Raw genomic sequence first — 11,612 nt, 5'->3', positions numbered from 1 at the left:
ACACACACACACACACACACACACACATCCTCACATCCCTGTGTTTGTGAGGACTTTGACCCTGGCCCCAACCCCAGTGCTAAAATGTCAAAAGTCTAGGCCCCCCAACAGCCCTTTTAAGACGTGAGGACCGGCTGAAGTGTCTTCACTTTGCTAGTAGAATCTATATTTTACACACAATATGTAGAACGTACAAGAACCCCCCCCCAACACAACTAGTCTTGTCTTCTTAACCTCTTTTGCCCTTTCGGGGTAACGGGAGGGTACACAATGGGCGAAGGCAGGGTCCACCCACTGTGAGCGTCTGTGGGTTGGGTACCTTGCTCAAGGAACCTTCCATATATTGTTTCCATGCTTTGTCCACACCGGAGCTTGAACCAGGAACCCTCTGCTTCTCAGCCCAGTCCCCATAAGACTACCATCACCCCGAGCTGTGTAGTGTGTATGTAAATCATCATTTACGTGTGTGTGTGTGTGTGTGTGTGTGGGCAGAGTTCCTGTCCCGACGCGGCTGCGGGTGGAGCGTTGGAGCTTCAGTTTCATGGAGCTTCTCAATGACTTCATGGGGAGGCGTGAGTTCATGACCTACCTGGAGAAAGAGTTTAGTGGTAAGGAAGCACGACGTGTGTGTGTGTGTGTGTGTGTGTTAGCAGAGAGGGTGGAAAGAGTTGATAATGAACAGCAGACCTATAATAGAGATGTATCCAACCGTGATGATTAGATGTCACCGGCGTTCCACAGAGGGCAGAGCTGCTCGCTCACTCTTTCCGACGTTCTTGTTCTCCTTGTGTCTCCCCAAGCGGAGAACCTGTGTTTCTGGCAGGCCTGTGAGGACGTGAGACACGGAGAAAGCTCCAAGATCATCGAGAAGGTGGAAGAGATCTACACGTAAGTGCCGACGGCCTCGCGGCAGCGGGGACGCGCCCCCCCTCCGTGACCGTCCGTCCCTTCTGTGTGATTCAGGAACTTCCTGGCCCCCGGAGCCGCGCGCTGGGTCAACATCGACAGCAAAACCATGGATAAAACTCTGGAGGGCATCAGACACCCGCACCGCTTCGTCATGGACGACGCGCAGCTGCACATCTACTTCCTCATGAAGAAGGTCTGAACGTCAGAAGGTATCAGGCGTTCCGTTCTCCGTTCTAAACGTGAAGCCTCCTGTGCTTTTTCCAGGACTCGTACCCACGATACCTCAAGTCTGAGCTCTACAAGAACATGCTGGCCAGAGCCGTCGTCCCCCAGGAGACCAAGAAAAGGTAGCGCGAATCCCTGGTGCTGCTCATTTTTAGCGGACGTCTATTTCAGGGGTTGCACTGCTTGGGGTTTTTTTTTCCAGCGTCTTCCCCTTCATGAGACGCCAGCGGCACGCCAGCCCCTCCCCCGCGCAGGCATCGGCCCGGATGGCGGAGCAGGACGGACAGGCCAAGAGAGCCGGGCAGGGAAGCGGCAACGCTGCAACCGCCCTTTAGACCCAGGACCAGACGGCACCCACCAGCCTGTCCTCCTCCCAAACCCCGGTCCTTAGTTTAAATGCTGGAGCGTGTTACAGCACGCCCCAGCAGCAGCACCTTAGTCCCAGAGCACCAGAGGATGAACTTTCCAGTCGCACCGTTTCTGTTGTTGCAGAAGCTTCCTGTTGCTACAGTCCTTCCTCTTCTCTCACCGTTATTAATCTCGCAATACAACGGTTGGCATGTTTAGTCGCCACGTCTCGGTTCCTCGTCTGTTACTGCAGAGCTTCGCGTGGTTAAATCTGCTCCATGTTTTCATCCCAATAAAAGAGCCCCGACGGGATCAGTCGCTCTCTGATCTGCAGCCATGTCTCTATTTTTAGCCTTTTCTGCTTTTATTTTTAGCTTTTTCATTTATTTTAATATCCAAACATGCCATGGAGATCATGCGTTCCAGTGAGGACAAAACATCAAAGGTGTTCTGGTACTGAGGGAAGGTGCCAGGACAACTTCAGAGCACTGCCGAGGTGCTCTTGAGCAAGGCACCAAACCCACAAATGCTCAGAGCCCTGCGTTGACTCCTGCCTACACCCATATGTGCCCCCCTCCCCGTGACCAAGAAAGGGACAAAGCGGTGAGGAAGACGAGACCACGGAGATCTTATGGCGCCCCCTGGTGGCCACCCAGAGACGTGCTAGGAAATCACAGGTAAACACTTTAAATACAGCAAAAACTTCTAAGACAAAACACCTTTATCCATTTATTCATCCAGTCACCTCTGGGTGAGGAATAAGGCTGTAAATATAGTAAAGTTTATGAGGCTCTTTTCCATCGTAGGCTAATGTTTAAAAGTACAGTCAGGGTTGCTGGTGCGAGAGCACCGATGTCCAGACACCTATGACCTATGTTGGATGTCTGGTGCAGCGGGACAAATGGTGGATGCAGAATCATTAGGAGGACAAGGGTGGATTCTCTAGTCTGTCAGGAAAAGTGGAGCGTTTTAGCCCGACATTATAATCCGCAGCGGCCCGGCCATCGAATTCACTAATGGAGGAGAAGCCGTATTCACGCTCACACGTGCACGTAAGGACGTGCTTTTCAGGATTCACAGAAGCACTTGTGCCATGTTAGTGGGGATTATCATAATCTGCCCCGGCAACATGTGACCAGACGCAAAACACAAACAAACCATTTCTCTGTATATCTGATTTATTCTTCAGATTTATTCTTCAGATTGATGCTGATTTTTGTCTCCTGATTTTTGGGGGCTGTCAGTGCATCGATCATCTTCCTTAATCATTAAGCAGTGGATGCGACAGTTCAAACAAAACATTATAGACACCCGGAAAAAACCCAAAGGAAAGACAGTAAAATAAAGGCAGAGCTGTTACAGAAACCACACAGGTAACAATGACCAACGCAGACCATAATAGTTCTCTTGGAAATGGTTCCGTAGCTTCGCTAGTGCAAAATGTGAACACACACACGCAGACACACACTCAGAGGGAACGGGGGAGGCACTGGACTCAGTCTACATTCATAAGCTACACACATGTGCATTATAGAGTGGGATTAGTGTTCGGTCATTAGAAAAAAGTGCTTCGGAGTGAAGGCTACCATCATCTATAGCAGGGTTGGAGTTTCTGTCAGGTTCTGGTGCTGCAACATGATCCATAAACTGGAAATCCCCTGAATCGCAGCTGAAATGGACCATGAAAGCGCAGGAGGCCAGAACAATGTGCGGATGAGCGTTCCGAAGTGATTTCTGTCCTCCGCTGACGGGGAAAACTGAGCTTGTACAGTATAAACTACCTGGCAGGTCAAGGATAATAAATTAAATACACCAATTACGAACGAGTAGATTAAATACGCGAGTCAACATGAACGTCTGGTGGTGAGGTCAAAGGTCAGGTGCCGTGCTAGCCGACGCTCACACCTGAGCTGGTGGTCTAGGCCACCTCGGAGGTTTCAGCAGTTTGATTTGGACAGTGTTTGTGGTACAGAACCGAGCTCCGTAAATGAGAAGGTTAGGGCGAGAATTCTGCATTTGAGGTTACAGAACCCGGAACGGACGCGTCACATCTTGTCTTTGCATATGCGTCTTCACCTCACATGGATGTGTGGCAGTGCTGCATCGGTATCCTTCCACCGCCTACGTGACAGTGCAGAGCTCATCCTTGCCGCTCTCGCAGAGCGTGTACCCACAAACCCGGGGTCTCCAGCTCCAGCTCCAGCCTCTGCTCCATCCTAGAGCCTCCCGGTTCTTCTCCTTGGGGGGCAGCAGGAAGACCACGCAGCTGGCCACCAGGATGTGCCACAGCGAGTGGGTGTAGTAGTAGTTGTCCTCGGTCCCGGCGAAGATGTACAGGCAGACCCCGATCAGGGCGCAGGCGGCGCCGGGGATCAGGTAAAACACCCAGCGTTTCCATGACGGCGGGTAGCAGCGTCGCCGCTGCACCCCTCGGTACACCTGCCGAAATGTGAGATCCCAAATTAGAAGGAAAAAAAAAAAAAAGCCTCCGCAAACAAAGTGTCCGAGGACACGGAACCAGGAAGTGGCCCAAACTCACCCAGGCAGCCACCATGATCAGAATGGCACAGATGATGGGCCCCAGCAGGTTCCACAGGCCTTTGCGGTCCAGCTGCATTGACATGGCGATCAGCAGAGTCCCCAGTATGAACAGCGTCTGCACCCATCAGACATTCATCACTGATCCTGGGTCAGGCCCGCGGGAGTCTTTACAGACACAGAAACTACGCCTGAGGCCTTACGTATTTGAACGTGTCCTTGATGCGAGCCATGCAGAGGATGGTGACCCAGATGGAGCAGACCGAGCCCAGGAAGTCACAGTACTGGAGCGCGTCGTAGTCCATTATGCACATGACCGTGACGCCTGGCTGATCACACGCATGGTAGAACTATCAAAACAGGAAGTCAGAGGGGAAAAAATGAGTCCCGGGATCCAGGAAAGAGACACAATGAGGCCCAGACCTCCGGCTGGTCACCTGACTGGACCGTGTCAGTTACCGTGGAGAAGAACATTGTGAAGACGTAGACGGACGCCTCGGTGATGTAACAGCGCGCGATGGCCACCACGATGGCGGGCAGGAAGGAAAGGTTACTGAGCGTCAGCAGCAGCGCCGCCGCCAACTGGCGTCCGAACGACTGAGCCGTCGTATCGTCTGTGCATCCCCAGCCGCTCCACCCTGCAGGCAAACAGCCCATAATATAAAAAAAGAGTCACACAGAGGACACACACACACACACAGCTGATATCCTGAGTGGGTCCTACCAGCCTTGCAGACACAGGCAGCATAGAGGTAGCTGTAGGACCTCAGTAGTCTACACTCTCCATACGTCCCACAGTCCTCCACACAGGCGCTGACCAACACCTCCGGCACCACCGACACCAACGACGCGTTCCCACAGCCGCCGCTGCAGGGACGAGGCATCAGTGGCGTTTCGTGCCATCGCTCAACACTTCCAATGACCGAGGTCTCGTCACCTTACCTGGCGCAGAGGAGCTGCAGCGTGAGGTACCAGGTGGTTGTTGGAGGGAAAGGCAGTCTGACGACAGCTTTAGGAATGCTGCCATTCACCTGCAGGCCAAACCCTTCAGACAAAGCTACACACACACACACACACACACAGAGATTAGTAATAAAGGCGCATCAAGGATCTCTGCTCAGATCTCTATGTGCTGAGATTTCTCATTTTGATATTAGCTGATTTATTAGCCCAAAGAAGCTCCTCAAGGCCCAGATGCCTCCAAGTCAGTGTGATTTAATGCTTGCTGCTAACAGTAATACCTGTGCGACAAGGCTGAGACTGGTTGAGCTGGAGGACTGGAGCCCCCGGAGACAGACAGGCCACCACACTGCTGCTGTTCTCCAGAGCTATATTAGTCTGGAGACACACACGAACACACAAGGCTAAAGAACAGCACAAATCCCCCCGTCCTGTTCCAGTACTCGTGGTGCTCACAGTGTTTAGAGTCAGCTGGACGTTGAGAGTGCCGCCGGCGGTCTGTGCGTTGAGTGGGTAGCTGAGTAGTGTGGCGTGCGTGTGCGTGACGCTGACGTTGGGCCCGTTGACGGGGGTGAACCGGAGTGACAGAACATCCAGCTCCTCCTGCAGCACGGGGATGTTCCACACGCACGCCGAGGCCAACAGCGGCGTCGCCGAGTCGTTGCCGGAGGCCGCCGGGCCTTCGACCCGAGAGGCGTTGGCCGCTGAGCTCCGGTCGGCCTGGCGGATGTTGCCGCGGAGCTTGCTGAGGTCGTCGTCTGCGGCGAGGCCCACGCTTGTTGGCTTGCAGCCCACTGAAGACAGACAGATGCAGTCAGAGATTCTGGCGCCTCGTGTGCGGCGTCTCCGGGTTTGGTTTGGCGTGCTCACCGGTGTAGTTTGAGACAACCGTGAAGGTGACGGAACCATTGTCACGGCCGCTCCCGATGTCAACTCTTAACCAGGTGTCCCAGGGCGGGTTAGAGAGCGCTGCAGAGCAGGTGGTCCCCGAGCAGTTGACCGTCACCGGGCCATGCTGCAGGGAGACGGAGCCGATCCCGAGGACCAGCGGACAGTTTCCACCTTCTATTCCGTCCCCTGAGCAGTCGGCCACAGAGATGGACAGAGAGGAGGCAAAATCTGGAACATACACCCTTAAAGAGACGCGTGGATTAAGCCGACATATGCTTGGAAGATGCAGAACAAAGGGAATAGAACACTTTTTACTTGAGGCGTGCGGGTTGGTCGGGAGCAGCGGTCTGTTGGAGGAACTGACCCTGCTGCAGAATCGGCGTATCCACTGCTCTTCTGACTGTTAACTGAGGCTGGAAGAAGTAGGAGCAGGACAGGAAGCCCTAACAACAAGCAAACAGCTCCACTTTATTAATAACACAATCTTTGTTGTAGGAGAAAGAGAATAATGACAGCACAATAAAAGAACCGGTAGAACTGGTTCAGGCAGCGTGCCGTGCTGCTACACACACACACCTTCTGTTCTATGCGTCCATCATCTACAGGTAAGTGAGCAGCGACGAACCAGTCGCCAGCAGCTGGATTGGAGAGGTTGAAGGTGGTGGAGCTCTGTGATGTCACTGGGAGGGACAGAGACAGACCGGGGCTCCACAGAGTCTCATTCGGAAACGACGATCCCGCCGGGTTGATAACTGGAGGGGCACCCCATCGAATGTGGCTGGCAAAAGAGAGAAATTAACTTGTAAGAGGTGAAAGATGCTGCAGGAGACAGAAGACTAAATGGCTCCAGCGCTGGCGTCTCACATGGTGACGTTGCGCTGGCCACAGTAGAAGTTGTGGCCCTTGGTGACGGAGAAGAGCCAACGCGCGATGGCGGTTTCCTCGGGGATGTGAAACCTCTGGAGCCTCACGTTGCCGTACCAGCCGTACTTTGACAACTTCTGGGCCGGTTTGGACGACAGCTCCGACACAAACGTCAGCGATCCATCTGGGGAGCATTTCAGACTGAATGTCATTGAGGGCACAAAGCAAGTTATATATATAAATAACAAAACGATTCCAAAATGTTTTAATGTAGAGCTTGCGCCAATTTTAAAATCAAACCATAAATGAATCCTGGAGAGTTTAGAAAAAACAATAATAAAAAAAATGGGAAAAGAATTAGCGTTTAATGGACACCAGGGGTTGTGGTTTTCACTATTTTTATATATCTGGATAGGATCAACATGCTTTATTACAATCAAGCTAGTAGCAAAAATGGGGTTTATTGTTGCTCTCGCTTGGCACGCAAACATTAAAGAAGACTATAAACACAGTTAAGGCTGCGCAAGGTCGCTAGCATGAGGTAAATAGAAAGTCACGGAAGTTAGCTTGCAAACAGGCTAACCGGCTACTTCAGATTCCGTCCTTTAACTAAAAAAACAAAATACTTACCGTCTCCGGATGCCGGGACCGTCAGGACGACGAAAAGGAGACCAGGGAGAAAGCAAAGTCCCATGTTTCCCGCAACATTACATCACTCTGTAGACGCCGTAACGTAACACAAAAAAATACCAGAGCAAAATAACACTGTATACCTGCCGGCCACTTCCTGGTTTCTCTAGGTGACGTCAAAAAGGCAGCCCGGTGGTGCGTTTTTCTATCGGAAAACAGTTATCTTGCTCAAATATGCGGTTGTTTTATTAATATACGAATAAAACATATACCCACTGTTGATTTTTAGAGATTATGTATGTGAGAATAAGGCTGATAAAAGCAATATGACTATTAAACCTGTTAATTGTATTTGAGGTAATAACAATATGACCTGACTGGGTTATTTTACACACGCTCCTTAAAGGCATCATGATACTGTTTTTTAAAATCATACCTTTTAACCCCAAAACATTGGCATGATGATTAGTGAAGGCAGACACATTTAACTTCAAGAATGATCAAGACAGCTTTAAAAAAATCAAATTTATTGCTGGCAGTTAGTCACTGAAGGCAGTTGCTGTAGACCAAATGTTATGTTAAAAAGTGCTCATAGAAACGTCACGTCATCTTGTGACTCGACCCAGCACCACTGAGCATCATAGCCGAGCAGAACTGCCTCATTCATTTCCAGTGTGTCAGAGTTTGTTGTGGTGCTGTCCTGAGATTCCTCGTCCCTCTTCATCTCGTCTGGCGGTTTATGGAGGGAAAACACATTGTCTACGTTCAGCTCCGCCCTTCTTCTGCTCGATCTGAGTAGAGCTCTTTTGATGGTATCGCCACCGGAACGGATGCCACGTAATGGAGTGTGGTTTGAGTACGCCGGCTCTGACTGGGGGAAGGTGTCACTGAAGGAACAGTTGGCAGGGCCTGATGATGCGCTGCTGGGAGTGACGAGGTGATGAGGTCTCGCTTCAGATTGTGTGGCAAAGTTTGAGTCAACACTGTCAGTCGGTAGTTGGAAATCTCTTGAATCCTCATCGGTCAGACCCGGATTGTGACTCAGATCCTCTCTGCGGGGCAAGAGTAGAGGTCAGACAAGAGATCTGGGGGCAACTTCACAAGTTTGAATATTAAACCCCAAGGGGAGGCTGTGGCCTACCTGAAGGGGGACGTCGGGGGTCCGTGTCCCACCACGCTGCTCAGGCTGCCTGTCAAGCTGCTGCTGCGACTCACCAGGGCGTCCCGCTCCTCCATCAGCCAGCGCATGGCTTCGATGCCCTCGTGCACGGCCACCAGCTGCTGGAGAATCCTCACGTCAGCAGAACGCAACCAGATCTGCATGAACATTGCAGTCAGGTGAGCAGAAGGAGCTGAAGTTCCTGATAATTGTTCCTGATAATCCTGATCATTTAAGTTCCTGATATTGAGAATGAAAGCAGAACCGTGTACGACCTACCAAATCCAAACAAGCTTCCCTTTTTTGATGTTATTAATTAAAATACGATGCAATAAGGAACCATGGAGCTTGGTAAAATGATCATAAAACGGAATTCCCAGAGAAGACATCTCAAAATGGCAGAAATTGAAGAGAGGAATCCTGTTTTTAGCTGGAACAGGTGAAAAGGGGAAATGCCAGGTGAGGGTGGAGGGTTAGGAATCTGTCATGACATGATAATGAGCAGGTGGACATTTGTGCACCGAGGAAGCGCGTTCTCAGAATAAACACAGGTGTGATGGTGAAAACGAGTTGTGCAAGTTGTTCCAATTCCTAAAAGTTGCAGGAAGACAGGCGATTGCCACAGAGCAAAGTCCGCGCTTGTGTAGAAGCCAGGAGGAACATTTACCATCTCCTGTTTCAGGGTGCTGATTCTCTCCGAGAAGCTGTCGCCGAGACCGGAGCTGAGCTCGCTCCCCTCACCGGACCTCCCGAAGTCTTCACACTCCGCCGCATCCCTCGTCCACACCAGAAGACTTTCAGGCATTTTCCTGCCTATTTTATTCTCCAGTTCTTTCAAATACGGGAACGAATCGTTGACGACCTCCTCGTCCATGATATGGCTTATCTCCTGTGCGTCAAACCGCGTCGCCTTTCCAACTTTCGCTATGATGAGCTCAACAACCCCCCCTGCCTGGGTGGGAAACCCGAACCCCCACAGATCCTCCACGCTTCTCGGACGTCCCGGCGCTGTGTTCCCGAAGGCTCTCCAACCAACCATGACCAGGAGGAACAAACCTGGCACCGGGGCGCGCAGCGAGCCCTGAAAGCGCTGGAAGTCTGAGCCTGCCTGCTGACTGCTGTCACCACAGACACTGCACAGGCATTCCTGGTATGCAGCGTGATGGGAGAAGCTAAAATGCACTTTGTGTAGCCAGCAGACAATAGTGGGTGTCCCCCTCCAGCGGCCGCACGCGGGGAGTTTGCACCTGCGTGCGCCGAGCGGCTGCGCAACGCCATGACAGATAATGGATATTCATAAAATGCTATTCTATATTGCTTGGAAAACTCTTTTCTCACTTATTTCTGAATTGCTTCTGGTGGTTCAGTTACACTGAAATGGAATAATTCACTTTAAATCGAATAATAGTGTTGAAAATACAGCGCAATTGGGGCTAATTGGGGCTTTCCGGCCCACTTTTCTGACACAGAAATCTTCCAGCGCGACAGGAGGCACAAACGTAAATAGATCATTTATTTTCAATCATAAAATCGGGGCAGCTGTCGTGGGAATCGGTCACAGAATATTAAATCGATTTTACCCGAACGCCGAAGCGGGTGTTTGGGTTTTTCTTGTCTGTTGTGTTTACCACCACCGACCGCTAGAGGGAGACAAACACGAGGCTGCGCATTTAAAGCAATTATTTACACGCTTAAATGAGGAAAATGGAAAAAAGAGAGCTCGTCCTCCAAGAGGAAGATTCAGGGACCACATGGACACAATTCCTCACAGCGTCCCTATGGCAACGCAGGGACTGCCAAATTATAGTTGTAGTTTTACTCCCCACCTAAAAAGGACAGACGCGTCGCTCACGTTCATTTAATCGAATTATTTCTTATCTTGCCGCATCGAATCTGCAGCACTCTATTAGCGCGTTCACAGGTCTTTAAATATTCGGGTGAGAGGTTAAATGACCACATATAAGAGCATAAATCTGGAATTAAATGTCGGGGAAAAGGGAGAGGATTAAAAAAAAGCTAAAATATTCTTAGGAGATATAAATGGCGGGCTGCAGGTGGCAGCAGCAGCTCAGCCTGCTGCAGCACTAGTTAGACGGTATTTTAAGGGACTGAACCAGCCTGATTCCTGCCCCCCCGCCCCCTCGGAACACACACTCACTTAATCTGTTTTCTCTGTGAGCGTGTGTCAGGTTCTGTCAATCCCGGAACGGACCTGAAACCGAGCCTGAGTCAACAGACTGAGGTCATCTCATTACACAAGAATCACTAAAACAAATATGTTTTCTGTAATTTTATCTCTGCAATTAATAAACCCCTGACCCCCCCCCCCCCCCCCCGCTGCCATCAGGTTCCCCAATGACATCAGACGGGAGCAGATTCGTCATCCAGCCCCTGTGATTTCATGGAGGCGAAATAAAGAAGCAGGTGGGTTGAAATGACGAGTGGGCGAAATAAAAAATCAGGTTACTGCAGCCCCCCAGGGAGGAGGCTGTAAAACTGTACCCTAGCGTGAGCCGGATTTTCAAGCACCCCCCCGGGATTCCAGGTCAGCTTCGCATGAGCCATAAAATCTGACCCAGAGGGGGGATTCTGCCCCCCCACCACCAGTGAGGGCCTCTCACCCCCAGCTCCAGGGAAGCGATAAACTCACGTCAGCAGTCAGTCAAACTGGATGTCGGCGACGGGCCAGGAGATAAGAGCCTGATTTACGGCGACCCGCGGACACAATGTGCGCCATTTCATCTGGTGGAACCACGACGGCGGAGGTGACAGGACACGTCAACATCCTCGCGGCCTGGAGCGAACGGGCGTGAGATGCTGCAGGGGTCAGAACAACAGCGTCACAACTGAGGCCGCCGCACCAGGAAATCCTCCGGGTTCGAGGAAACGAAGCCCCCCGGAGCCTCTCAGCACAATCAAGGCCCGACACCCACGTGAACCCCACTTTCCCACGAAACGTTAGCTCTCACGACGCCGCCTCGGGTCGCAGGTTTGAGTTTGAAGCGACGGGATGTCGGGGAGCTGCTCAATATGCTGTTGATATTCATGCTAAGCTAAGCGCCGCAACAGCTGGAGGTTGTTTTCATAC

The 11,612-nt window shown here is 51.3% G+C and overlaps 3 protein-coding genes across 4 annotated transcripts in view; 1 reads left to right on the top strand and 2 right to left on the bottom strand.

The window, feature by feature from the left end:
* Positions 1 to 1,811, top strand: part of rgs11 (regulator of G protein signaling 11) — a 5,374-nt gene extending 3,563 nt beyond the window's left edge. For both annotated transcript variants that reach the window (XM_029830781.1, XM_029830780.1), the window contains exons 13-17: positions 493 to 608; positions 801 to 888; positions 964 to 1,102; positions 1,174 to 1,256; positions 1,337 to 1,811. In XM_029830781.1, coding sequence (XP_029686641.1) covers positions 493 to 608; positions 801 to 888; positions 964 to 1,102; positions 1,174 to 1,256; positions 1,337 to 1,469 — 559 coding nt within the window. In that variant the 3' untranslated portion in view covers positions 1,470 to 1,811. The remainder of the gene's footprint in view (positions 1 to 492; positions 609 to 800; positions 889 to 963; positions 1,103 to 1,173; positions 1,257 to 1,336) is intronic.
* An 835-nt stretch (positions 1,812 to 2,646) lies between these two features.
* Positions 2,647 to 7,545, bottom strand: pgap6 (post-glycosylphosphatidylinositol attachment to proteins 6). The gene is made up of 13 exons (XM_003975834.3): positions 7,366 to 7,545; positions 6,736 to 6,919; positions 6,448 to 6,649; positions 6,187 to 6,314; positions 5,851 to 6,113; positions 5,437 to 5,774; positions 5,262 to 5,358; positions 4,963 to 5,077; positions 4,745 to 4,887; positions 4,480 to 4,658; positions 4,224 to 4,370; positions 4,022 to 4,138; positions 2,647 to 3,921 (listed from the first exon to the last, which is right to left on the bottom strand). Exons 1-13 carry the CDS (start codon positions 7,427 to 7,429, stop codon positions 3,604 to 3,606), a joined length of 2,295 nt encoding a protein of 764 aa, XP_003975883.2. The 5' UTR covers positions 7,430 to 7,545; the 3' UTR covers positions 2,647 to 3,603.
* Positions 7,546 to 7,877: 332 nt separating this feature from the next.
* On the bottom strand, positions 7,878 to 10,108 carry LOC105418159 (leucine rich adaptor protein 1-like). Its single transcript, XM_011616661.2, has 3 exons — positions 9,192 to 10,108; positions 8,507 to 8,682; positions 7,878 to 8,417 (listed from the first exon to the last, which is right to left on the bottom strand). Exons 1-3 carry the CDS (start codon positions 9,561 to 9,563, stop codon positions 7,955 to 7,957), a joined length of 1,011 nt encoding a protein of 336 aa, XP_011614963.2. The 5' UTR covers positions 9,564 to 10,108; the 3' UTR covers positions 7,878 to 7,954.
* Between the last annotated feature and the right edge of the window lie 1,504 nt (positions 10,109 to 11,612).

The sequence above is a fragment of the Takifugu rubripes genome, chromosome 22, assembly GCF_901000725.2.
Source record: "Takifugu rubripes chromosome 22, fTakRub1.2, whole genome shotgun sequence".
Lineage (NCBI taxonomy): Eukaryota > Metazoa > Chordata > Actinopteri > Tetraodontiformes > Tetraodontidae > Takifugu > Takifugu rubripes.
This window is presented reverse-complemented; position numbering and strand designations above follow the sequence as displayed.

What these genes read in the sequence shown, in the direction of transcription:
- LOC105418159 (XM_011616661.2), bottom strand. Translation starts at nt 9,563, where the DNA reads ATGGTTGGTTGGAGAGCCTTCGGGAACACAGCGCCGGGACGTCCGAGA. An exon ending in GCACCCTGAAACAGGAGATG is followed by an intron (nt 8,683 to 9,191) that starts GTAAATGTTCCT and finishes ATGTTCATGCAG; the next exon opens with ATCTGGTTGCGTTCTGCTGA. An exon ending in CCCCCGACGTCCCCCTTCAG is followed by an intron (nt 8,418 to 8,506) that starts GTAGGCCACAGC and finishes CTTGCCCCGCAG; the next exon opens with AGAGGATCTGAGTCACAATC.
- pgap6 (XM_003975834.3), bottom strand. Translation starts at nt 7,429, where the DNA reads ATGGGACTTTGCTTTCTCCCTGGTCTCCTTTTCGTCGTCCTGACGGTC. An exon ending in GACCAACCCGCACGCCTCAA is followed by an intron (nt 6,114 to 6,186) that starts GTAAAAAGTGTT and finishes CGTCTCTTTAAG; the next exon opens with GGTGTATGTTCCAGATTTTG. An exon ending in TCCAGCTGACTCTAAACACT is followed by an intron (nt 5,359 to 5,436) that starts GTGAGCACCACG and finishes GTGTGTCTCCAG; the next exon opens with ACTAATATAGCTCTGGAGAA.